The sequence below is a fragment of the Clinocottus analis genome, unplaced genomic scaffold, assembly GCF_023055335.1.
Source record: "Clinocottus analis isolate CAN_PGR_092001 unplaced genomic scaffold, fCliAna1.0.p SCAF_2, whole genome shotgun sequence".
In the NCBI taxonomy this organism is placed as follows: domain Eukaryota; kingdom Metazoa; phylum Chordata; class Actinopteri; order Perciformes; family Cottidae; genus Clinocottus; species Clinocottus analis.
This window is the reverse complement of record NW_027175931.1, coordinates 4434917-4461681: the sequence shown is the minus strand read 5'-3', so window position 1 is coordinate 4461681 and position 26765 is coordinate 4434917. Positions and strand designations below refer to the sequence as shown.

At 48.9% G+C, this 26765-nt stretch overlaps 2 protein-coding genes across 6 annotated transcripts in view; one reads left to right on the top strand and one right to left on the bottom strand.

Annotated features, from left to right (window-relative positions):
- The window catches only part of ssh2a (slingshot protein phosphatase 2a), a 28213-nt gene extending 12472 nt beyond the window's left edge, over positions 1-15741 (top strand). For 2 of the 3 annotated variants that reach the window (XM_068584855.1, XM_068584854.1), the window contains 13 exons: positions 5470-5579; positions 6065-6129; positions 6460-6581; positions 6758-6820; positions 6957-7022; positions 7616-7810; positions 10348-10441; positions 10576-10704; positions 10838-10884; positions 11242-11388; positions 11487-11687; positions 11790-12678; positions 13378-15741. In XM_068584855.1, coding sequence (XP_068440956.1) covers positions 5470-5579; positions 6065-6129; positions 6460-6581; positions 6758-6820; positions 6957-7022; positions 7616-7810; positions 10348-10441; positions 10576-10704; positions 10838-10884; positions 11242-11388; positions 11487-11687; positions 11790-12678; positions 13378-15063 — 3814 coding nt within the window. In that variant the 3' untranslated portion in view covers positions 15064-15741. Of the gene's footprint in view, positions 1-2616; positions 2754-5469; positions 5580-6064; positions 6130-6459; positions 6582-6757; positions 6821-6956; positions 7023-7615; positions 7811-10347; positions 10442-10575; positions 10705-10837; positions 10885-11241; positions 11389-11486; positions 11688-11789; positions 12679-13377 lie in introns of those variants that run through there. The other variant, XM_068584856.1, reaches the window with a different exon arrangement.
- Positions 15742-18938: 3197 nt separating this feature from the next.
- The window catches only part of ankrd13b (ankyrin repeat domain 13B), a 34814-nt gene continuing 26987 nt past the window's right edge, over positions 18939-26765 (bottom strand). For all 3 annotated transcript variants that reach the window (XM_068585644.1, XM_068585645.1, XM_068585643.1), the window contains exons 11-16: positions 25575-25711; positions 24764-24921; positions 24348-24536; positions 23213-23379; positions 21439-21515; positions 18939-19161 (exon numbers count right to left, since the gene is read on the bottom strand). In XM_068585644.1, the coding sequence (XP_068441745.1) occupies positions 18960-19161; positions 21439-21515; positions 23213-23379; positions 24348-24536; positions 24764-24921; positions 25575-25711 (930 nt within the window). In that variant the 3' untranslated portion in view covers positions 18939-18959. The remainder of the gene's footprint in view (positions 19162-21438; positions 21516-23212; positions 23380-24347; positions 24537-24763; positions 24922-25574; positions 25712-26765) is intronic.

The window sequence follows — 26765 nt, the reverse complement described above, 5'->3', positions numbered from 1 at the left end:
ATGTTTAACCAGGGTTTGGATGAGTAATTACAAGCCTCGAGGCCGTCCGTGGAGTTAAGTGTTACCTGTGCCTAAATGGCGTCTAAAAGCCCCATTGTTTTCCCGGCAATTTTAGAAAATGCCAGTAAACCCCTCGCTTCCGCGGCACTTGTGTGATTTGTGTTGCGTCCGTGTCTTTCAAAGAAAAAAACAGAAGAGATCAAAAACATGTCTGTGCGAGGGACTTCAGCAGCTGAACAGGGGTTTGAGCAGCTGGATGTGGGTCACTACTTGTGTGTGTGTGTGTGTGTGTGTGTGTGTGTGTGATGGGTCCACAATCAAATGAACTGAACTCAGTAAATGGCTTGCGATCGGACCAGTTGTGTAGCTACCTGATAGTGTTTGGTAATGGACGTGGATCCTGGAAGTTCCATATGTTGTTTTTCTCTTTTTTTATTACCACAAGCTAATGAAACGGGAATGCAACCATTTATTGAGCCATAGTTACTGCCGACTAAGCTACAGATGTCTTCACTCGCCGGCATTCAATTATATTTCGCTGAGCTTCTTCAGTGCGCCTTTTTTTTCTTCTGCCTGTAGTTTGTATAAACTGGAAGTTAAAATGTAATCAGAATCCTTCTAAGAATAGCGCGGCATGGCGGGGGGTAGGTTATGTTTAGCGCACTCAGGTGGCTGCAGCTTGGACCACGGCCTGCTCACTGGATTATTATAGAAACCGGAGCAATATATGCAAAATATGTGGGTGGCGCTCGCACGCATCCAGAGGACAATGGGTCGACGGTCATCTGTGTCGGTGGATGGCGGTCTGTTTTTCGTGTGACCTGGTATTCCTTTATCAGCCCTGACCCTCTTCTTCCCCGATCTGCCTAAAACCTTGCCTAATAATCTGCAGTGCGAGTGCAATAATCTTGAATTCATTTCTAGGGTAACATGGCCCAACACGGACTGTAATGTTGGAGAGTGAGATGGCGCGTTGGGAGTTTTGGGCCTCCGCTACATGGTGCACCATGACCTTTACCTTTGCCCCCTCTTTTCCTATCTTCTGCTTGTGACACATTTTCCACGACCGAGTTTCCAAGTAGCAGGGCCAAACATGCACCTGTGGAAACACGCACACACACACACGCACACCAGTTAACCCCCTGTCTTTCCCATGGGCTGTATCCGTCTCTGGTGCAAACTCATAAGGCCTTAGCGGGGCTTGCCCTCCATAGAACCAGGCCCTATATTTATCCCACTCTCCTCCTGAGAGTGACTAATATGGAAACCGGCAGCAGGGGAGGGGGGTCACCCACTTATCTGCCCACTATGTGGAGTGGTCCTTACATAGTGATGATTGTGTCTGTGACTGGTGCCCTAACAAGTACCCACCGCTTCTCTTCTGCCCAAATCCCGGGATGGCTGAACGCCAAAAGATGAACCGACCCTCTCTCTACACTCTCTGACTCGGTCTTCATTCTGTATCTGCCCCCTCCTCCTTTCATTGCCTCGTCCTCATTTACTCTTCTTATCTTCACTATCTGTATCCTACTGTGTGTACTGTTTTTAAATGAGCTAGTCTGCTTTGATTGGCACCTTTCCAGTTGTCCTTTTTCATTTTTTTCCCAAGCGTAACAATGAGCTCAACATACAAATATTGTAGTTTATCTGGGTGCATGCCAACAGACTGACTAGTGGTGGTATCAGTCTCTGATAGGCTTCATTCGTAAAGCTGTAATGACCCATCAGTTTCACTCACTTCAGTCCACAAGCAGCTGTATTACATAAGGTGACTTTGCTAACAGTTGGTGGTGCAGAGATGTTTGCAAAATGGGTTCATTGTCAGTCTCAAACTATATTGTTTGTGTGTGGCATTGGCTATTTTGATAAGTTCACTAATCATTTTGTTCATAAAACACAATAGTTTATTGTTTTCCACAGCTTAATGAGTTGTCCTTTTACCATCAGATATGGCAAAGAAAGGCTCAAATCCTCATAATGAATGTGAGGCGTTTTAGTTTTTTTAAATCACTGAACCAGTTGATTATAAAAACGGTAAATACTGGGGCACTTTCTGTCAATCAATTAATCGCTGCAGCTCTGTGTGGAACCGGTGGGTCGTGGTGTGGATGTGTTGTCACTGCCTAAAGCTATACCCTGTGTGTGTGTGTGTGTGTGTGTGTGTCTCAACAAGTAGCCTAAAAAGCAGTCCCCACCTTCGCAGAACATGCACGCTTCGGTGTCAAACCCCTACAGAAAGCTGCCGTTTCGAAGAAACGGTTTTATGTACAGTAAGTCGTCCGTGCTCTTCAGAATGCAGTCTATCAATAGCGGAGGCTTTTAAAGGACTACAGTATTTTTAGAAACTGTAGTTGAAAGTCGTTCGCAGGCCCCACCACCTCGTCCCCAAGCATCAGGCTTAGAGGCCACGTCCTTGATGTGTCTGTGTGCAGGTGTGGAAAAGTGTGTGTGTGTGTGTGTGTGTGTGTGTGTGTGTGTGTGTGTGTGTGTGTGTGTGTGTGTGTGTGTGTACGTCCATGCGTCGCCTCTCATGCGTGATTTTCGGGGAAAGTACAAGTGTTACATTACAGATGACATTGTGCCAGGAGCACTGCTTACACACTGTGTGTGTGTGTGTGTGTGTGTGTGTTCAGTAGGGCGTGATACAGCAGGAATTGAGACTGATGGGATGTAAGAAGGAGGACAAAATTGTGAGAAATGCAGAAAAGAGGAAGTGGCAGAGGGCAGAGTGAGAGGAAGCAGCTGGGTCAAGGGTGAGTGGATTATGGGAAGTTAGCTCAGCACAGAGCTGCGTGTTTTTTTTTGTTCTTCTCTCCGTCTCCGTCGCCCGTGTCTCCTGATCCTGTACATGCACGGTCTCAGCAAAAACTCAGGAAGGACAGTAGGATGCAGGGATGAAGTTACAGAGAAAAAGGGCACGCCAGGAAGTCTAAACGGCAGACGGTGTGAAACTGAAGAACCGCAGAACCTGGTGAACTGTAGACGGCGGCGGCGGAGGGTTCATTGAGTGTAGGCTTGCAGCCCGCTGCAAAGGGTACAAGGTGGATCCTCCAATGACGCGCTTCACCGTCAAAATAAGCACGTCAACCTATTGTTTGCGCGATTTCTAAATATGTCCGTGGCTCTGATGTCATCGCCCCTCCTGGATAGAGCCCAGCGATTGTCGGTGTGTGTGCTGTTCTCATAACACCTGTCTTAAAGTTCAGCAGAACCGGTCGCCCAACTACAGTGTTTGTTCTCTTAACGCTTGCGTTTCCAGTTTTTGTTCCGTGTCGTTACGAAAGACAAACGTCAGTTAGCTTAAACTTGACATCAACTGCATGACCGGTTATGTCGTCCCCCCCCCCCCCCCCCGCCGATTTTAAGCTCCATGGGACGAGGGGAGTAACGGTATAAATAAACCCAGGAAAAGAGGGTCACGGGCAACGGATGAATAAACAAATTAAAGAATTTGTAAACAAAATAGTAGCTACTTTCTAAAAGGAAAGCGGTACTGAATATCAGAGGCAACAATTTAAGACCGAAATCAAAAGACCACAGTACAAGACAAACTAATTGGTCACACTAACAACCCCGGCGTACACGGCTTCAAGCAGAAAAATCACCACAAATGCACACGTGCACGCACACACACACACACACTGCAACTTGGCCCACTGGCGCTGTCTGCCTCTACTGGCCTCCTGACCGCCAGGGTCCTCATCAGTGATCGAGCCCAGCAGCCGCATTCACACACTGCAGCTGCTGGGCCTTGGAAAAGGGTGGCACCTGAAGAGACACTGGAGGAAGAGAGGGGCGAGCGAGAACACACACACGCAACACAGCACGTAACATGACCTCTTAAAAAAATGTTCTTTTGTAAAATGTTGACCGTGGCACAGCGGAGAAATGCTTCTAAAATGTAGTGAGCGTCACCAAAATGTGTTTTTTCTTGCCGTCTGTTTCACTTTAACGCCCACGTTTGGCTGCTCGACAAGCTTTGTGGCTGCACATGTTCCTGTTCCTCGATGGGCTGCGTTCCTGCCAATATGACTTGCGGCCTCAATTTTTGGCAAAAGCCAGCCGTCACTCTGCCCGATGAAACATTGCACATGCTTATTTTTATCTGACTTTTTTTGCTTTTTTTTTGTTGTTTTGGGGCTCTCTGCATTCAGTGGTATGAAAGCATTGCCCGACATGCTCACTTTCTAAGTGGCCCGGCACCATAAAGGTTATGGTTTACTGGTCCCCTGGCTGTCATTCGACATGAACACATGAACGTAAGCGGCAGCAGAAGTGGGTCTTCGACCTGTTTTATTGCTATCTAATGTGCCTCCGGTTCGTGTGCCACTGTGAGATTTGGAAGAGAAGCTTAGTTATGAAATGCAAGCAGGTGCTCACACAAACGCACTCAGTGTTTGGCGTCCAGTTGAAACACTGACCTCCGTTTGTTATGTGTCCTCCTCCTCGATGCAGTGACCTCAGTCACAGTTAATGTGATTAAGTGTTTTAGAGAGGAACAGAGCCCCGTCTGATGCGACCTGCGTTGGTTTGGAGCCGGCGATCCAGACTAACTTTACCACTGAGAAAGTTGGCTGCACTAAGATATGATTTGGTCGCACCCTTTTAAAAAAAACAACAACAACAAAGTACAATTAATGAAGTACTTCTGCACTCAAGTACAGTTTGTATCCGTCTTTCGTTAAGTCAAGCGGCAATAGGACTTTTTCCTTCAATACATTTATGTATAATTGTTATTTGAAATACAATGTTTTGCAACTCTATACACATAACTCTGTACACGCGCCCGTCTAATACGGAAACTGCACAACGCCAGTCTTCAAAGTCACTTTTGAGACTCTGGAGGCGGGGTTTGGAAAAGACGAGAGGCAGATGTCCCTGCTCTCCATAACGGTCATCGTTCTCTCGCATGAATGCAGTCACATGACATTTTAACTCGTAAAAAAAAAAAAAAAGGAGATTGCATACATCCTGTCTCCCCCTCCGCTTGTGTGCTGGCCAGCTCTCATCTCCGCTCAAACACTGTGGAGGAGAGGACTCGTGCCGTGTTCCCTCTCGGACCCCCCGAGTCTCCTCCCTCCCATCCCTCCCTACTGGCAGCTGCAAGTGTGAGTAAGTCTGTGTGTGTAATCCAGCTGTGTGGAGGAGAACATTTTGTTCCGAGTTCAAATTGGGGCTCGAGTCTTGTTTTACTTGCGCTGGACTGTCGGCTCTGATTTTTTTTTTTTTGGGGGGGGGGGAAGCCAGCTGAGTGGATCTCTGTGACACTGACATAAGCCCACGGCGATGCTCATCTGTTCCCCGCCCTCCATCTTTTGCGTATATGAGCCGGGGTCACGACATGCAAGAAAGCGATAACAAATTACACAAGTGACACTAAATGCCACGTACGACTGCATAACTTGAAAGGAGTCTTTGTGTTTGAGAGCGTCTGTTCATGTGTTTTTTCTTTTTCTCTCCTCCTCGCAGCATCAGTGAGAGTTTCCTCACCGTTAAAGGCGCGGCCCTGTTCCTTCCCAGGGGAAGCAGCCCCACACCTTCTGCACCTTGCATCAGCCAACGCAGGAACAAGCACACAGGTAGAGACCCCCCGACGCACAAATGACACCTGCAGCTTCTCCCGACCGCCGACCCTCTCTCTCTTTGTCGGCCTCAGAGATGAGGAACGCGAGACGTTTTTCAAACGGACATTCCTCTGCAGCATCATCGGTAACAGCTGGCGTGAACTTGACCGAAGGTCTTTCACAACGCGGCAGCGGAGTTCTCGGCTGCAGTCGGTTCACACGTCTTCACGCTTTGAGACAAATGAAAACAAAGTTTAAACATTGGGGAAACAAGAGAAGTAGAGTCTGCTGCGTCTAAAACTTTTGTTTCAGAAACATCCAGTTTTCTTTCCCTCGGATGTAGCGATCAGGTTTGAATGTGGGCTCGAGTGAAAGCTTGCCAGAGGCTCCATGATGCGTTATCTGAGGTGTTGCGTCAACTTACAACATGCCAAGAATGCAAGTGATGTCCACAACGACCTGAAACTAAATGAGGGTGTTGAAATCCTTTTTCTCTCCAGGTGACCTCCAGAAGCATCTTCAGACCATGTTCACTGTGCTGCGGCCGGAAGACACCATCCGACTGGTGAGTCACACACACACACACACACACACACACACACACAAACACACGGTGGAGAGAGGTGGCATTGTGATCGTGGTGATTATCCTCCAGACGTAGAGGCAAGTTTCAGTTCTTTGTGTGTGAACAAAAAGACCTGAAACTGGGCATGAAAAAAAAAAGCTTTTGTCGGTCTTAACCCTGATATCTGATAACAAACTCTTACATAAAACATGCAGTACTCAAAGTTTTTGGAGCAATGCACATTCCTTTCTCAGTTCCTGGAAAAAAAAAAACAGTATTCCAGCTATTTCTGACAATCCGGCAATCTCCTCTGTCTGTCTTTGCCCGCAGGCCGTGCGTCTGGAGAGCGCCTACCCTCAGGTAACCCGCTACATGGTGGTGGTCTCCACCAACGGCCGTCAGGACACGGAGGAGAGCATCGTGCTCGGCGTGGACTTTGTCTCCTCTGACAGGTCAGTGCCTGATATTTAAAACCCATCAAATCCCACACAAGAGACGGCTCGTCGCCCTCTCTTTTACACGGCAATAATATTGACTACTTTCTTCTTGGTGTTGTCCTGAACGAGCATTCAAACCCTGATTGTTTTCTAGTTCAGTTGCTTAACGTGTTGATGTTTCTAACCTGCAGCTGCACGGTGGGTCTGGTTCTACCTCTCTGGAGCGACACTCTGATCCACCTGGATGGAGACGGGTAAGACGCCGCACCTACCGGCTCAATGAGTCTGACTGATGACTCTTATTGAGTCATTTTATGGAGGGAAGATTGGTTAATGTTGTAAAAAGGCAATAACCTATTCTAATCTCTTTCTCTTTCTCTCTCGTCTCAGTGGTTTCAGTGTGTCGACGGTGAACAGGGTTCATGTTTTCAAGCCAGTTTCTGTCCAGGCCATGTGGTAAGCAACTTTTTTTTTAATAGTTTCTAGCAAATAAGGTTAAGTTTGCGGGCTTAAAACAACTGTCCATTGTAGCCCCCATCCCACACACACACTTTGACTTTGACCTCCAGCCTTTTTAAAAAAAATCTTTGTCACTTTTGCTTATCTTTCTCTTTCCGCCTCATTTTATTTTTCTCTTTCTCATTATCTCTCTTCCTTCCAGTCTCTCCATTATCTTCCCCTGTCTCACATGCCAGCGCCGCCTCTTCATTTCCGTACCGGTCTTCATTTCCTCGTCCCTTTTTGTTACCTCGCTCTCCGCCTGACCTCCTCCTCCCCCTTTGAACATCTGCTCCCTTCATCTATCTGCAGTTATATCTCCATCATGTCTCTTCATCTGCAATCTTCCCGTTCTTCTCTTCTCATTTTGTTTCCCTCACTAATTATTAAACCTTATTATATTTATCATATCTCCCTTTTTGTTACATCCTCTCCTGGTTTGAATACTTTTACTCATTTATTTGAAGAACACTGTCATGTTCAGTCAAGAGTTCACTCTGCAGTAGTTTTTTCTTTTTGTGTGTGAATCCTCCTCGTCCTCTGCGCCTCAGGTCGGCCCTCCAGTCGCTCCACAAAGCATCCGACGTGGCCCGCTGCCACAACCACTACCCGGGCAGCCTGTTCCTGACCTGGGTCAGCTACTACCAGAGCCGGGTGTCGTCCAACCAGGTCTGCGTCAACGAGTGGAACGCCATGCAGGACGTCGAGTCGCACCGTGCCAATTCACCCGTCCTCTTCACAGACCTGTGAGTAGAGAGAGAGAGACCACGTGACCACACACTGGCACACACACACACACACACATTACGCAAATTCACAGCTCATACCCATGATGTAATATCTGGAATATTATTTGTTTTGTGGGCCAGAGCTCCCATTGATATGAAGTGCAAAATTCCTATCGAGTCAGTGAGTAAACGCTCAAAGCGAAGGATGTGATGATTGGATACTCGCAACACAAACACTGCATTTCATCCCACAGGGCAACGTATAAACTAAAAAGGACAAAAGTATTGACCAAAAATATATAAACTCTACAGTTGTTTTTGACAATCAGTACTTTTAACTGAAAAGTATTGGGACTTATCTTGATCATGGTTACTTACGGGGATGAACTGCTTAAAAAAAGGACAGAATCAATCTGATAGAAAATCTGTTTGGATGCTTCACTTACGGAGTGCACTTTGTGTTTATTCATTCATTCATAAACGAGGGTGAGCAGCGGTAGTTGGAGCTGCTTTCGTCAAGTGGATTGATGATGCCTGGTCACGCAATGCCCCCTTAAGCAGGGCTGCAGGGCGCTATTTTAATAAATGTATTTTAATATACAGCATTGTACTGTATTATAGTGTGTTTTAATTACGCAGGGGACAGTATTTAAGCTTGCATGATACTGTAAATTGGAAACAACTGTCAATCAAATTCAATAACTAGCGACGTTGCCCGTTTTATTACTTTCGTATGCATGCGTGTCAATTTGACATCATAATTTGACGTCATAATCACAATGTGACAGTCGTCCGTTTTTGTAGAAATCAACTTGAAGGTGTTGCTACTCCTGCAGGGCGTCAGTCAGAGTAGCAAATCCGTAACGCACGCTGATCAACACTTGCGTTGAGTCTTCGCGACAAAGATGTCAAAGGATCCACGAGGGAGCCTTGAAAGCGCAGACACAGGCCGCTGGATTTATGTCTTTACTAATAGCAGAGAAATTCCCCTCTCTGCTGCTGCGTCACGTGCCTCGCTACTTATTTCGAGCGTCTCTCATTCACACACACACACACTTCAGACATCCTCCGGGGTCCAAAATAGGCTTTGGTCCGCTTGATTTACGGTTGGAAAAATGGAAACCAGACAGACGGAATAGGTAGACAGACGCGAGGATGGACAGAAGCAGGTGGCGGCCAGAGAGGGAGGAAGAGGCACTTGTTGGGGGGCGGATTACGAAGAATATTCTGCCGCGACATGCACCCACCTGATGCCCCCTGGGTGGGAAAAAAAAAGGAGAGGGAAGCACGGGCAGAAAGAGAAATCGAGGGCCACTTGAGACTCGTCATACGAGGAACGCCCGTGTTTACCTCCTGCCTGGAAACAGAAATACTTTGCAGCGCTCTATTTTCGGGAAGAGGTGTGTTTGCACTCGAGTGCCCTTATCCGTTAAGATTGCCACCTGCACTTTATGAGCTCCCGATACACACACATCCAAACACATAAAAGCAGGGAGGAGAGAGATTGCCAAACCCACATGACCCGCCGCCCCCCTCCCTCTGGCAGTGTTTGTTGACACGGCGGCAGCAGCGGGTCGTGTCCTTGTGTAACCGCTGGACGCCGAGGTTCAGGTGTAGCAGGAAGTGGCGCGATCTCTGCAGGTCATCGTCTGTGTTGATTAACGAGGGCTCGCTGCGAGTTCCTCTGTCTGTCGTTCGAGGAATTTCCCTTCTCCAGTTACTCACTGGTGCAGGTCGTTGTGTCGTCATACGTGCGTCCTGTGTTGTTTTTTTTCTCCTTTTGCTCGACCTTCCCTCCCTCAGGCGAGTTTAGGCTTGCTTGTGGGGTTTTAAACCGTCAGTGGATGACCGTAACTAACCTGTATTTGTTCTTCTTACACCCCCCACCCTCCCCTCCCTCTCCCCGTGGGCTCGATCTCTCGGGGTCAGTGAGGCGTTCAGCGTCGCAGTAAACAAGACGGCGCTTTCAGATTTTCTTTTCAAGCCTGCAGTTACACACTTGTAGCCTCTTTGTGACTGCTGCCTCCACACACACACACACACACACACTGCTCTCTGCTACTGTGAGGGTCCGCCGACGAGGCGAAACAAAAGACGTTGAGACAAACGGCAGAAGGAGACTCAAGGAGACAGACTGAGCTCTTCTCTCCAGAGACGTAATTGGGCCACTTGTTTGTATCGTCAGCGTGACGTCCGACGGGCTAAAAGCGTCCCTCCAGCAGCGCGGTTAGAAACAGAGCCAGGCACAACAACAGGCGCGGTCCACAAGGGGACTTTGTTGTGGATCGCTGTCGGGCCACGCTCTCGGATTTTCTGTTCCCTCTCCAGTTTCTGAGAAACGAGAACAAAGTGGTCGATTCTCTCGCCGAACAAGCCATCTCTTTGAGAGCGAAAATGAATCAAAGAACAGGAGTAACGTGTCGTTCCTGTGACTCTGAAGGTGGTTAATTGTGTCAAAGTGAGCTGTTTTCTTTTTGTTTGTTTTTTTTTTTTAGGCTGAAGAGAAAATTGTGTTGATGTTGTCGTCTCATAAAGGTTTGTGTGTCTGTGTGCAGGCCCACGGAGGGGGAGCGCACGGAGAGGCTGATCAAGATGCGCCTCAGGGAGATCATGATGCAGAAAGACCTGGAGAACGTCACCTGTAAGGAGGTAAGAGGCACACGGAGGGATGCGCTGACGTTCAGCCGCGCATCTTGTGTTTTTTTGCGACTGCAGCTTTTAATTGTTGAGACGCCAGAGTGCTGATTTTTAAAGTTTTTTTTAAACTTCTTTTATTGTCCCAGATCCGAACGGAGCTGGAGATGCAGATGGTTTGTAACCTCAGGGAGTTCAAGGAGTTCATAGACAACGAGATGATCCTCATCCTGGGTCAGATGGACAGCCCCACGGAGATCTTCGAACACGTCTATCTGGTGAGTCCCAAAAAAAAAAACCAAACACTGTCATTGTACCAAACGCAAAACCTCCCTCGTTTCTTTCTCTGTAACTTCCTTTTCGTCGTGCGCTCCTGCACACCGATATTAACTGGACTTGTGACGTCTCCAGGGCTCTGAGTGGAACGCCTCGAATCTGGAGGAGCTGCAGAACAGCGGGTAAGAGATCAGTAACTCGCCATATAAACACACACTTACACGCTCACTCATCTCATTTTAATGAATGGAGAAGACTACGCTTTGATGTATCAAACAAGTTTTCTAATTAAAGGTGATTGAAATGAGAGAATTCGTCACCTCTCAAAGTACTGCTGCAAGGGTTCAAACATCGGATTGAATATCTTCAACCGCATCATTTTTGATTACAACAACAACTGAAACTCAAATTCGAGGCCTCCTGTTAATTGCATTAAACTCCACATTTCTCTCCAGCCATGTCTGACCCCCCTGTTGTTCAGCATTCATCCTCTGAACAACCACATGTGACGTTAATGCCTTCCCTTGTCCGTCATGCAGAGTGCTCTACATCCTGAACGTGACCAGGGAGATAGACAACTTCTTTCCGGGGACGTTTCAGTACCACAACATCCGGGTGTACGACGAAGAGGCCACCAACCTGCTGGAGTACTGGAACGAGACCTACAAGTTCATCACCAAAGCCAAGTAGGATGAACACACACACACACACACACACAAGCTTGTCGGGTCCTACTTTGGTCCTCGAGTGTCGTAATCCAACACAATTCCTAACTCGCTCTCAGGAAAGCCGGTGCTAAGTGTCTAGTTCACTGTAAGATGGGTGTGAGTCGCTCCGCCTCCACGGTGATCGCCTACGCCATGAAGGAGTACGGCTGGGACCTGGACACGGCCTTCGACTACGTCAAAGAGAAACGGGCCGTCACCAAGCCAAACCCCGCCTTCATGAAACAGCTGGAGGAGTATCAGGGCATCCTGCTGGCCAGGTGTGCTCTTCATTCAGCAACTCTGCAATGTGCACGTTCTCCAGGGAGCATTTTTGGTGCTAACATCCTATTTTTTTTTTTTTTTTCCCTCCGCTTCCGCAGCAAACAGAGGCACAACAAGCTGTGGCGCTCGCACTCCGACAGCGACCTGTCGGATCGGCCGGAGTCCATGTGCAAGGCCTCGTCTCTCTCTCTGGGCCGCTCCGACTCTTACAACAACAACAACAACAGCGCGTCCTCCCCGTCCTTGCACCACTTCCTGGGCGTGGCCGTGCTGCACGCGCTCGGCGCCGGGCCCGAAGACTCTGCCGAGGAGCGCGCCGCCGCCGCCGCCGCCAACGCTGCGTGCGACTCGTCCGATCCGGAGGAGGTCGCCGTCCTGCTCCCCCTCCCCGCACCCCGAGCGGCCACCGTCGTCCCGGAGGAAAGGCCGGACGACTCGACCAGCGTGGCCGTCGCTGTGCCCGCCGCTTTCCCCCACCCGCCACCATCGCTCCACGTCTTACCCCCTACTCCCGAACTCCGCCGTGCCCACCGGGACCCTCCCACACACGCGTCCGTGTCCGTGCCCAAACACAAGCCGCTGGAGCTGTCGCTGAACTCGCCCGAGCGAAGCAGCTCGGACGAAATCTCTTCCCTCACTCTGGGATCTGCGGACTCGGACGCGCCGGACTCGTTATCGGACGTCGCAAGCGACGAGCGGGGCCCCCTCGGCCCCGCGGACGTCGCCCTCCTCCCGCTCGCCGGCAGCGACGACAACAACAACCCCAGCGAGCCGCAGGTCGGGCGCGGCGAGGGCGACGGGTCGTCCGGCCGCAGCGGCGGCGAAAGCATCGACTTCTTCAGCGCCAGGGAGAAGTTCCTGGGCCTGGCCCAGGACGGTAGGTCCCGGACGACCTCCGAGCAGCCACAGCAGAGGGCGGCGCCGTTTGAGGAGAACGAAGACGCTGAAAGTCAGGAGGAAGAGGAGCAAAGCTACGGGAGTAGTCAGGTACACTATCATTCTGCTTTCTGTTTGTTCCATGTTGTCTTTGCTGGTAGAACATGCTTCATGTAAAAAGGTTTTTCTTTTTTTTGGCTGTGTTACATTTGTTATGCAGAAGTTACCTCAGTCTGCTCATGCAGCTGGCACCGCTGCAACTCATTTTGTGTTTTTTCCAGACTGCATATTTGATTGAGGCCCACAGCCACGCTAGAAGAGGGAAAGCTTTTCTTTTGCATGGGGGTGTTATTTCAGGCAAACTCCACTGTTACCTTTTTAGAGCTCGACCAACACTAGTCTGATGTCGCTTGCAGTCTTGTACTGGAAACTGGAATGAGTTTGTCGGGTTGCTTTCGCACACGACCGCTGGTAGGACCTGGCACACCAGCAGCGTGACGCATGTCGTTGTCGCGCTGCACCGGGTGTGAATGCAGCCTTCAGGTCTTCAAGGAAGCAGATGAACTGAGCCAACGAGGCCCAGATTCCACCCGAAATGTCCATGAATCATAGTGCCCCCTTCTGGAAGATGAGAGAATAGTCCTGACAATATGAGCACTCGTTTGTCTCCTCTCGCTTTCTCATTTTCTATCGCGCTCTCAGATCAATAGTGAAAAAAAAAAACACACACACACTGCTGCAACGACACAAGGCAATGACTAATACTGCATGCACGTGACTCACTTGCTCGCTCTCTTGTTTGTCTCTCAGGCGTCTCCGCAGTCCGATGACGGCGTCGACAAAGCCAGCCCCGACCGCACTCCTCACGACAACGGCGTCTCAGTCCGCCATATTGTCACAGAGATCGAAGCCATATGCCACCCCGCCTCCTGCCTCCCCGCCGCCGCCTCCCCCGCCGCCTCCCCCTCCCCGCCGTCCCTCCCTCCGTCCTCCCACAGCCCTCAGCTCGTCCGATCGGATCATCAGACGGAGGCCGAGGCCCCTGAAGCCGCGCCCAGCTCTCCGACGCCGCCGTCCCACCCGCCGTCCCCCTCCATGCTGCCGTGCGACTGGCCGGCGGGCTCGGTGCGGCGAGCCACCGAGCAGCTGGAGCAGAAGCTGAAGCAGGAGATGGAGACGGCCGCGTCCCAGCGCTCGCCGCTGCATTCCCCCGGCGCCGAGCAGCAGCCTCCGGCTGTCCGACTGCCCCCGAGCGCCGAGCATCCTCCCCTCGACCCGCCTCAGGACTGCACAGAACAAGGGATCGCTCGGGGAGAGGTCGCGGCCGACTCCGCCGAGTCCGAAGACGAAGAAAAGCACACGGGGTCGCCGGCAGAGCTCGGCTCCTCGGACCTGGACAACCTCCCAGACTCTTCGTGCTCCCCTGACTCAAATATCAGCGCTGTGCCCTTTATTGCGCCCGCTTGCGTCGACGGCCATATGTTCACATCATCACTGGCCTCGAGTCCGTTTGAAGAATCATCTCTAGATACCTCAGCCCAGGCCCAAAGACGGAGCCAGCCGTGCAGCCAAATCCAGCCGCGTCAGACCCAGGACGCCTCGCGCCAGATGACTCTGGCCGGGGCGACGGCGCAAGAGTCCGACACGGACGACGGGATGGAGTCCTGCTCTCGCGGCGGGGGCTGCGGCCCCAGCTGCGACGCCGAGAGCAGGCTGGCCCGCGGCAGCCAGGAGCTGGAGAGGATTCAGCAGACGCTGCGAGAGCTGCAGGCCTTCCTCCACGAGGGCGTCGGCCCGGAGGCGCCGCACGGCCGAGACCAGGAGACGCCGGGGGAACGGCCTCGGGGGCCGAGAGACGTCATGGACACGGAGCCGGGACCTCGCGACGTCCCGAGCTCCGAGCAGACCCCACCGGGCCCGGAAGTAGGGCGGCGCCGGCGGGAGAGACAAGAGGGCCGGAGTTTCCTGGAGCCCATCGTGTGGCACAGGGCCATGGAGCTCGAGGCCCGCATCCGCCAGGCGGGCCTCACCCCGCCTTCCCTCATGAAGAGGTCGGCCTCCTTGGCGAAACTGGACTGTCTGGAGCTGTCGGCCAACGACCTCAGCGACCTGGACCTGAGGACGCACCCCAGGGCGGCGGCGACGTCGTCGTCGTCACATTCCCACGACTCGTTCTCCGCGTCCGCACCTCACGCCGACGACACCTGGAAGAAGCAGAAGGTGCTGGCTCGCGACGCTCGAGCGCTCGAGCGAATGGGCGCCGGAGAATTTCCCGAGTCGTCCTCGTCGCCGTCCCTCTGCCTCTCCCCCGATCACAACGGCCCCCACTGTTGTCCCAAAGACGACACGGGGGAGAGGGAGGAGCCGTACGACGGCGGCGGCGCGGCCGCCCCGGCGCGTCAGCAGGGGAGCCGGGGACACTCGGCGAGACGATCTCGCAAAGGCTCCGCTGAGAAGAAGCAGCGAGCCGCCACCGTGCTATACAACACCATGTAAACCTCAGCGAGACGGACTGCAGCAGTGCAGATGTGCAGGACAGAGAGAGAGAAAGAGAGAAAGAAAGAGAGAGGGAGAGAGAGAGCCCCGCATGATGCGTACGAATGTGTAGCAGGAAAACTGGAGACCTCGTGTAACCTCCCGATGTACGTTTTAAGGATTGAACTACAAACGTTTGTTTGCATGTAAACCACTGGATGTGTTGTTTCAACTGGAGTTCAGGTGTGTGTGTGTGTGTGTCTGTGTGTACAGTGATGAAATATGAACGTGCAAATGAAGGCTGAACCAGTGCGTACTTTATGCACGGCACTCTCTGTCCCCCGTCTTTTTTTTGTGTGTTTTTTTTAAGAAGCGTTTGTTTTCAGTGTTTGACCCTCACTGCCTGTTCAGAGTTCCTACATCAGAGGGCCTTTTTTTCTCCAAACATGCACTTTACTGTTTCAATGCTTTTACTTTATTTGAACTCTGTTTCTTACCCCGGGGAGGAATTCTTTTGCACTGATCTCGGTCGACTTGTCTTTGTACGTTTGTGTGTTTTTTGTTGTTTTTGTTACTTGTTTTTCAAAGTGCACAGACGTGTCTTTATTCAGATTTTTCATTGAACCAGGACAAAAGCTGATACCTTGTTTTTTTTATTCTATGCTTCAGCAGTAAATAAATATGTTGAGTTTGTCTTGACTGCTGCGGTGGTGTACGTTTGTTCAGTGTGTTCATCTCAAACGCGCACACACACACACATTTGAGAAGGAGAAAATAAAACGAGCCGACTATCGGCTGCAGATGCAGGATGACGTCACCGCCACCTGGTGGCCAAGCAGAGAACTACAGGTTGTGAAGGGAGTGAGGAAATTACAGCAGTGTAACAACCAACCACCACTTTTAATAGGTGAAAATTAAGCTCATAACCTTATTGTTCTGGTTGTTAATTTTAACTGTGTGTGTGTGTGTGTGTTCCTGTAAACGAGTCAATCCCGTCTCCTCAGGGGGGGTCGGCGCAGCTTATTTCAGGCTGACATTTTACCAAGCGTTTCATGTGGGTAATTAAACCCGGAGATGGAGGCCACCGGGGCCCCTCGCTGTCTCCTTCTGTGGAGCCCCCTCCTCGCTCCACAGCGGGGGGCCGCCGCTCCAGTCAGAGACGAGACCATTAATGAGATGAGAGGAAGCGTTGCTCAACGCTTCACCTTCTCACTGAGGCCGCCGCGTCAACCCGCTATGTGGTTAACAGGAGCGGGATTAGGAGGTGGCATATTTCTTTATGACTTTTATTAGGCTATACAAAGACTTTCTTTTATCCTACTATACTTATTTCTGATTTATCAGACTATACAGAGACTTTTTAAGCCCCCCATTGTCATTTTTTATTTATTTTTTACATACTATAGTATAAATCTTTATCATACTTTTCTAATACTTTCTATGCTATTGCTATATTACTTATACACTGACTATTACACAAATTTGACATTTGTAATGTCTGACATTCTACTATATTATACATTTTTACTTTTTTGACAAAACATACGATTACTTTTTCTGACATATAGATACAATACTATGACTTTATAATAAATATAATCTTTGCCAAGATCCCAAATCAACTGACCTCAGTGCCCCGAGCATCCCGGTTAAAGGTGTGTGTGTGTGTGTGTGTGTTACGCTGCGTCCTTCCTCTTTGCATATCGACGCTCTCTGCTTCACGGTCTATCACACACACACACACACACACACTCACACACACCTGCCTGCATCCCGGTGCTTGCAGCGTCCTGATGTTATTCATAAGTTGCGGCTGCATATACTGCTGATTCACCGCGAAACATTCCTTCATTCTCTCTTTTTGCCATCAGCCCACCTCCGAAGCACAGAACAGCAGCCTTTGCAGAAAAAGCAGTGGGGGTTTCTTGGAGGGTTTTAGACTCTCTAAGCTGTCCTGTTCCTCTCTCTGTCAAGCCTTAAATAACTACAGGCATAACCCCCCCCCCCCCTTTCCTCCTGGATTAGGCTGAGGCCCTGGGAGTCCATGTCACAGCAAGGATGATGGAGCTGGGAGCCGCTAAAAACGGATCAACTCCCTCTGGTGCCGAGTGACGCGGCAGCTCTCTATCTCGTGAGAAATTAATTGCCTTTGTCATCCTTCACTCCAGAGGACCGGGAAAGTAATTTCCAGTGGAAAGCTGCAGCTGGAACTTGGTGTGTGGTGATGGTGGTGGTGCTGGTGGTGGAGGGGAGGGGGGTTGAGGGATTTGAATCACGTGAAAGCTGTAATTTAAAATTAATTAAAAACTTTAAACCAAAAAGAACCCACTCATGCGACGCTGTTCCAAAAAGATGTTTCTTTATTTGAATCAACTCAATTCCCAGCAGCATGGAAACATCTCGCCGCATCTCTCTCCTGCAATGTCTTTTAGAAAGTAAAAAAACAACAACTGAATATCATATTATCATCAATTAGGCTTAAGCTTGAATGTGAATTGGAGAGGATGGAGAGGTGGTTTCTCCTCCGTTTGTGCTGATATTAGTGAGAAAGTTGGACGTTTCTTTCGTAGAAATAATGCAACGACAAAAAAAACAAGTCAGCCCGTGCAACAAAACTGCAAAATGTGTTGCTTCCTCGGCGCTTGTTTAGCCTCGAGCTCTGCAACATGATGTGACTTACAATTACGAGAGCAAGACTGAACAATCTTTCCAATCCAAGAACAAAACGCTCCACAGTTGTTGTGGTTTTTTTTTGGGGGGGGGTTGGGGGGGATTTTCCTGTTGTGTCGTGGAACCAGTGATCCCTTTTTTTGCGGCCCGTTCCCCCTCAGAGAGCGCGCTCTGATATTTATGACTCAACGCGGACTAAATGAACCTCACAGGCAGGCGAGTGCAGACCATGCTTTTAAAAACACACATTGTACCGTGGAAACCATCGGCTCATCTAAGGTGAGACGGATGCAAATGTACACTAAACACATTTTCTGTAACAATTTTTATTCCACAATCCACTTAAAAACCACTATCAAGTCCCTTTATTATTGTAATTACACACACAGGCCAGCCACAAACTCATTCGGTCACATACAAGCGTAGTGAGAACCACCAAGAGTCCAATCTGTGCTCCTGCAGTGTGAAGTCTAAACCTAGCGCCGGCCTGAGCTTAGCTTAGCTTAGCTCAGCTTAGCGTGTGCTCTAGCTCGTCGTCTACGTCCATCAACAGTCTGTACGTGATCGGCCAACAAGCTAAATACAGTACATCTGGATTTTGTGCAAGAAAAAAAGTTGTAGTCAGTCATTTAAACAAAAAAAAACAAAACAAAGAAGTTGTTTTCATTAGAAGTCAGGTTTGTCGACATTCAACTCGAACAAGAAGGTTACAGTATTCTCCGACGCCGCTGGTCCTACTCTTTTATTTCAGACATCAGTTAAGACTGAAAGCCACGCGACTCGGCAGGCAAAACATTGAGCGTGTGTGTGTCAATATGTTTTCAGGACAGAAGGTCGACCTGTTAACAACTGTGCTGAGAGCTGGTTTTGAAACACACACACACACACACACACACACACACACACACACGCACACAAATATCACTCATCCATGACACTAAACTTGTTGTATTGGATGTGTTCTTGGTTGTAAACTGGCCCTGGCCTTAGTACCTCGGGGCCTCTCTGGCGGTCTGAGAGCCAGATCACCGGGTATGGCTTCGTGAGGAAGGTCCGGAGAAGGAGACGGGAGAGAAAGGACGAGGCCGATTGATGGCGTGGAACCAGCCGTCTACTTCCAGCGTGTGCTTTTAAAAAAAGGAGCCTTTAGTGCCCTTTTCTCCCATGTGCCCTTGCTCCGGACCCCCTCCCCCCATCCCCCCCCTCATCGCCCCTCAGACCCCTGCTGGGCTTTCGCCGCTCGGCTCTCATTTCTCCATGAGCGACAGCCGGATGATGCGCTGCAGCTCGGCCTCCTCCCGCCGCCGCCGGAGCTCCGCCTCTTCCTGCTCGCGAGCCGAGATCTCCATGGCGATGCGCAGCTGCTGGTCGTAGCTGCAGGTGGTCGGCGGCTTCTTGGAGGGGGTGGAGCAGAGGCTGGAGGGGGGGCGGGGCTTGTGCTGGGGGGTCCTGAGAATACAGAATAAGAGAGTTGAGGTGGGTCACATGACTAAATGTGTGAATATCTCGCTGAAAACACACATTCTGACACACAAGACACGAGAGTCACAAAATCCCTCATAAAACACACATTTCCTTATTGTTCTGTACATTTGAATACTGAAATGATGGAGTGATCCGGCACGCGTCCTCGTTGACAGGAAATTACAACCGTATGGTGAGTTTTAGAAGACGATAAGCGGTTTGTGCCACAGTTAATGCGATATGTTTCACATGATGTCTGCTCCTTTAACGCCTGTCCTGCTTCCAAATTCGAGCTGTGATTAAATAAACGTCACTTTGTCGCAGTCCGAAGCAGCGACACGAGAGCTCAGAGCAGCAGGCCGCTGCCTTCGCTTCTTAGAAAACGCGGAGGATGTGCTCTGACCTGTCCGGCCACATCTTTTTATGCTTCTTCTCCCGCTGTCGCGCTGGAAGAAGGCCAAGGACTGTCAGGAAATTAGCGCTTTAGCTCCTTCGACTGCTTTTACAACTGCGGACTGGATTCATTTAAAACGTTTGCCGTCGGCTTATTTCCGAGTTCAACTGACCTTTTTGACCTTTGGCAATGACTTAATTGACATGCTTGGCTTTAGAATGTATTATTAGAAAGTACCATAGAAGACGTTGTGGGAAGAAAAAGACGGATACGTAACAAAAATGTAGCTCGGAGCCATTATGTGGAGCTGATCCACACGGGGAAAGAGCAAGGCTTGATTCTGTTTGAAACAGAGCGAGTGACCTTCAGATTATAAATGAGTTATGTGGTCAATATTGTATTAACTTTACTTTTACATGTTGTTCCACATTGAAACGGCTTAATACGTATTAAGAAAATTGATTTGGAACCGCTGCCCTTCATCAATATTTCACCAACGCTTGGATGTTGATTAAATTAAAGAGACGAAGCAAATGTCGTGCTGGGATTTTCCACAACCTGGCAAATTAAAGGTTAGCTATTAGTACCGTCTTTTAAACCGGTAATTACCCATAAACGCTCCCACGTTCTCCATTCTGTTTCACTTTTTTATTTTTCTTCTGAAGTTTACTTGAGACTTTCTGGGATCATTTAATTCTTGTCACAAAGAGGACATTTTGAACGGGCTTGTTAGAGTTTCTAAATAGTTTCTTTTTCTAATAGCTAAATAGCTTGCTAAATACCTAAATAGCTTGCTAAATAGTTTCTTTAACGCTTTTTCTTATAGCAAAATAAGCTAATACTTAAATAGCTTGCTAAATACCTAAATAGCTTGCTGAAAAATGAAATAGCTAAGTAGCTTGCTTAATAGTTTCTTTTACACTTTAGCTTGTAGCAAAACAAGCTAATAGCTCGCTAAATAGCTTGCTAATTAGTGAAATAGCTAAATAACTTGCTTAATACCTAAATAGTTTGCTAAATAGTTTCTTCAACGCTTTGTTTCAAGGTGCGATAAGTTGCTTGTTCAATCAAAACAGCCCAGATTGCATTTGTCTATTTTTTTTTTTTACCCCTCACAGGACATGAATTAAAGAACACCACAAGCGCAGTTTCCTCGAACATTATAGCGCTGATGTCAGTAAACACTGCAACAGCAAGATTGTGTCACATAAAGGGAACGACTGCCTATCCATCCACTCCCCTGCGACCAGGGGGGAGAAAACACCGGCTAAAGATAACGCGCTTAAGTCAACAGCCGTACTGTCGGCTGTGAAAGCAGGAAACTCTCCCATCCTCCGGCCTCCCCCTTTCCACATGCAAGCACACACACACACACATACACACACACACACACGCATCACACACACACAGCAAATAGGAGACGAGAGGAGAATAGCAGGATGGATACAAGAATGGAGTCGGGGAGGACAGGACAGGAATACAGGATGTGAGTCAGGGAAGGCGGGAAAGATCTGCAGGATGGAAAAGAAATACAATGGAAGACTGTAAGACAGTGAAGAATGACAACACCTTACAGAAAGGAGAGGAAGTCAGAGACAATATAGGTGAAGGAACAGCAGGGCATATTGCTATTGTCCTGACAGTCATGGAGATTTATGAGTGTGTGTGCTTTAATAGATTTCAAGCTCTTTTGAAGTTGAAAGTCCCATTAATTTTTCAACGACTGATGCGTTTATCCGACTTCATCTGCAGCTCCTGGTTGTTTTCCTGATAATAGAGGAGTCGGCCTGAGCTGTGGTGAAGCCCGAGAATGAAGGAGGAAGGGGTGAAAAAAAGAATGGGATTGAAGAAAAAGGAGAACGTCTGACCTCTCCTGGCGACTCGGGTCACAGGGCAGAGGGTGTGTTCCTGGCTTGCTGTTGGTCAGCGCCTCCCAGATGGTCACCTGGACGCAAAGAAGAGGCGCAGGAAGTCAGAGGGCGGACACAGGAAGCGGGTCGGGGACGAGTAAAGAGACGGCGGTGCATGTAAAGCCATCCCTGCAGGCTTTTCCTTCTTAATGTATGCTAAAGTACCTCACACACACACACACACACACACACAAAGCAAGACGGCTTGACTATGAATTATGAACGGATTGAATGGGAACTAGATCGATCCCTGGCCTCGGTTCTTTTGTACATTAATATTACCACTGACACCGCTGTTAATATTGATAGGCACCTGTTAAAAACACTACACATTGAATACACCGTGCACCATTTGCTCTGAAGAACAACTTTGAGGGTTGGATGTTTGGTCTGATTTCACAAAAAAAAAGTTTCTACTGAACCTTGAGACCTTGTCTTATAGTCTAGAATAGTTACTTTTATTCTGTTACATCCATCTGTGGCGCCTGAGATTGCTCACATAAATGTATCCAAATCGTGGTTTCTTTGACAAAGTTGTGTGTTTATGCGGCAGAAGTTCCTCACAATGCAACAATCGTGGAAACATCCGCGTTGCATGCGGCCCACCTCTCCGATTCCTCGCGTGCTGCTTTTGTCCTGCACCTGCACCCAGCTACGGTTGCTCATGCACATCATCCATCTTTGAATACACTTTCATGACACTGCAAGTTCGGATTTTCTCCCTCGTGAAGGAAAACGGGAACGAAAGACGGCATATCGTACGGCCGTTATTACTTTGTACGTTTGAATGTTTGTATGTCGGCAGTGAGGTCCCTTTTAAAACCTGTCCTGCATCCAAATTAGATTTCTAATTTTTTTAAACAGGCACATTTTTCAGCAGCAGCGGTACAGAAGCTCAGGACCGGAGGCTGCTGGAGGATGATGATGCACAACTTACCGCACAAACCTGCCGTCCTTCAGTCCCACTGAGAACGCAATGACGACGTTTCTCACATCCTATTTATACGTTTCTCCCCGTACCTCTGGAAGAAGGCCAAGGACTATCGGGACCAGGGTCCCTGTTTTTTTTTTTAAAAACAGCACCTATCCGCGTTGAGTATAACGGGTAGGAGCTCCACACATCACAGGCAATTTATTCTGCTTATTGATTTCGCTTCAGTATTGATCGTTTTGTATTTTTGAAAGTGGTCGCTCTCATGTTGCCGCAACGTGTCCATTTGTCTGGTATTGCCTGACTCATTGGTGAATTGACTGCTGTCACTTTTGCAGGATATTACGGCTGGGTTGACATGGCAACATGGCTCCTGTGAACCTTGAAAACGTTATGAAAAACGTTTTGCAATCTGCGCTAATGTAGTACTTTTTTTACAAGGAGGCAGGAGAGGAATACACTCACTCACAAGTGCAAGAAGCCCGACAGCTTCAACGAAATCAAATGTGAGATAATTGACTGTTTTGGATTGGCTGCAAGCCCCTCCCCCTTAGCAGCCATTGTCCAATCGTAGCGTTTTGGACTTCTGATGTGTATAAAGTGCGCATGGCCTGCAGTAAGAGAGATACTCCGCGTTTTAAAGGATGTTTAGAGGATGAAAAAGTGCAAGGGATGAATTTAACAGAAGGCCGCAAAAGCTAACTAGCCAACTCAAGCCAAGGCGCTATTCATTAGCTGTGTCTACAGCGAGCTGGTAGTTTAAATAAATAAATAAAAGCTCAGCTTAATTAGGAGGCTCACCTGATCGTATTCGGAGCCGGCCTCCAGCAGACTCTGCTGTATGGCGAACTGCAGCAGGTCCTCCTCCTCATCCCTCATGCTGTCTCTCTGCTTGCCCCCCGTCAGCATGGAGTAGCCGGACGGGGGCTCGAACACACACGGGGGAATCTCTCCGGCTCGACACGACACTGCAACACACACACACACACACACACACACGGCAAAGGGCAAAGTTATGGTCCAACGACCTGCAGGCCGCAGCTTCATATCACACGTTTTACTTTAATGCGCATCTTCCCATAACTTTGTGACATCATCGTCTCTTTTCACATCAACCCTAAATAAAAGATGAATTGCAAATGAAAGGAAGGGCTTTGTCTTGGAGTGAATGAAGGTCCCGAGCATGATGTGTTTTAGGGAGTGGCTACAGTGTGATTGACAGGTCGCTGTGACAGCCTCTCTCCCACAACATCCCTCCTGCGCCGTCCAAATATGGTCACTTCTGTCCGGTTGTTCCAAAAAAAAACAAGATGGCGATGGCCAAAAAGGCTTCAAAAGCACAGTTCAATCCACAATGGATGGTTTTCCCTTCATGGTGCGCTGCACTTCACAACTTCAACACATCTCCGGACTCGTCACAACAACCCTGTAAAACTATACAGCCACGACCGGTGGAAGTGTTATGTAACAGTCGAGGAGATGATACCAAAAGGAGAAGAGCGGCAAAGGAAACACAGAATGGTCATTTCTGAGTTAAAGGAAGATAAATCCAAAGTTAAAGAAGTTGTATCAGGTCCTTTTCCTTACATATTTGACTCAAACTGTGTGTATTTTTTACTGGACTATAACTCAAGATAAAGAGGTCCCACAATAAATAATATCTTTCCCTTTGCATGGAGTAACAAGCGGTAAGATGATGAGCAAACCATAAAGTCCATAACCTATTGTGCATTGTGATAAATACTCCCTCGTAAGTTATCGCGCAGCTGCGCGGCCCAGATTCTGCAGTAAATGTCAGCGGAGATTCAATAAATCTGCTGAATATACAGTCGAGCCGAACCTCATCTGTAATTGTATCAGCTGAAGAAGGAGATTTCCCTCCCCCCCAGAAAAAGAAGGCACAACAACTAAAAGTGCGTGGCAGTGTGTTACTTACTGGTGGAACTGGAGCTGGAGACGCTGGAGGAGTCGCTGCCTGGAGACGGGGTCTCCGTCCTCGGGACGTCCCTCTGTCCGTCCCCCTCCACCCCCACGTCGTTGTCGGCCCGGACGCCGGAGCCTTCCTCGCAGCCGTTCAGGTTGCTGAAGGTGATCCTGGCGTTGAGGATGTGGTAGAGCGGGATCTCTGCGGGGGAGCAGGGAGAATCGTGCATATCCTCACATCAATTCCTTCATTTTAAAGGAGCCTATTTTCTGTCCTTTTCACTCGCTTTACCCTTCCGTCTTCATTCCTTTCCATCCATCTTTATATCTGTTGTAATTTCCCCGTCGTCCCCCCCCTTTTATTTAACACGCCGTCGTTCTCCGCCTCCCTCCCTCTCCCATCGAACCAGCCCATCCGTCTTCACTCACCGATCTTGACGGGGAACCCGGGCGGCAAACGCAGAGTGATGAAGTCTCGCAGCTTGGCGAACAGGGCGTTGGAGATGGCCATGAGGTCGATGATCGGCACCACTTGTTCGGCCAGGGACAGCGGGTGGGACTCGCACAGCCACAGCTTGGCTTTGAACCTGGGAAAAGAAGAGCACAAACACAACCTCAGGGAAGGCGGATGCAATGCATGTCCTCAATCAAGTGATGAGCTCTTTGACCAGACACACACACACACACACACACACACACACACACACAGACATTGATCACATCAGCTGGCTGGTCCACAAGCTGCTGAGTTGCCGATCAATGCTTATATTTTAAACTGCTCCGATAATGAACAGAGCATTGAGAGGCAGCTCTGGATCCTCCAACACTTCATTCTCCGAAGTCCCGTCGCTGTTCATTCAGCGGCAAAGAACAATGACACTTTCCAATGAAAAAGACAGCCAGGTAGTCAGTTAGAGGAACACAGGGCAGAAGAAGAGAGAATCATTAAAAACCAAGCTCATGAGCTGCATTACAAATAAAATAAAATGTGGTTTCCTACGCTCATATAGTCAAGAAAAGATGGCTTGTCATGAGCTGTTTGAATATAATATTATTTGTCCCGGCGGTCAGCTGCCGTGAGCGGCTGGCTTTCCTCTGCCCGCCTGTCCGCGTGAGCCTGTCATCATCATCATCATCATCATCATCTCTCTGTCCATCAGCTTGTCAGCTCTGTCGCTTGGCGGCGACGTCGCCGTGCACGCACGGCTGCCTGTGTGTCGTCCCCGTCTGTCCGAGTCACCTCTGGGTCTTGGTGGTGAGCTGGCACGGGTGGCCGATGTCCCTCTGAGTCGGCGACGAGCCGGGGTTGAAGTATTCCTCGGCCGTCAGCGCCGCGGGGTTGGTGATCCCCGGACACGTCATCTGGGTCACCAGGGCCTGCGTAAAAAAGTGAAATAACGAATGAAAAAATACATAAATGTCACATAGTTTTTCGTGATTCGTGCTGTAAAGGCCTAACTAACTTTATTTGCTATTCTGTGTCATGGAGAAAACACTCACCACCCACTGGGATTTCAAGGCTATCCTCTTACATTTTCAAAAGCTCAATGAAAAAAAGAAAAAAAACAACCCACATCTGCTCAGAAGCTTGAGAACAAATAACGAGGCAGTTTTCTTATTGCAGTGATTCACACGGTTACAGTAAATGATGCGTCTGTGGGTTCGCTGCTCTAATTAGTCGCTCCCTGTTTACCGTTTGACCTTCATAAACCTGTCAAAGGTGGAGCAGCGAGTCCGGAGGAGGAGCTAGAAGAGACGAGACAAAAAGAACGACAACAGGGCTTTCCATGTTGTGGTCATCGTCACTGTCAAATCAGTGCTTAGCAAAATTGAAACATTGCAGCTGTATAGTCGCACAAAGTATCGGCACAAGAGTTGTGGGTCTTTGCTGAGAGGAGGAGAGGTGACAGTAAGCGGGAACAACAACAACAACAACAACAATAACAACAACAACCACAAAGACGGAGGGACAGACATATGAGTCATAGAAGCTCTCCAGCAGAAACAAATTTTAAAAAAAAACATAATCAATATTTCAGAGGAGGTCGGAGCCCCGGACTTATTGTTCTACTCTGCAGGCATGCTCTCCTGATTCACACACTATACACGCACTATCCACACACACACACACACACACACACACACACACACACACACACACCCAATGAGGGAGATGATGCCACGGTTAAAGCACATGATTCATTCTCGAGCAGCAGCACCCATTAATGACATTAATCAAGTTAATCCCATAAATCCCATAAATCACCGCAACGCATCCTTGTTGGCGGCTCAACCACTGTGCTGTTTAAATGTATTACATTGGGGTTTGAACATATTTCATGACTTTGAGCCCGAGGGAGACCCTTTTATATCAGGTCACAAGGTACAAATGAAGAAGAAAATCATGAAAAAAAACAGTATAAATCCCCCC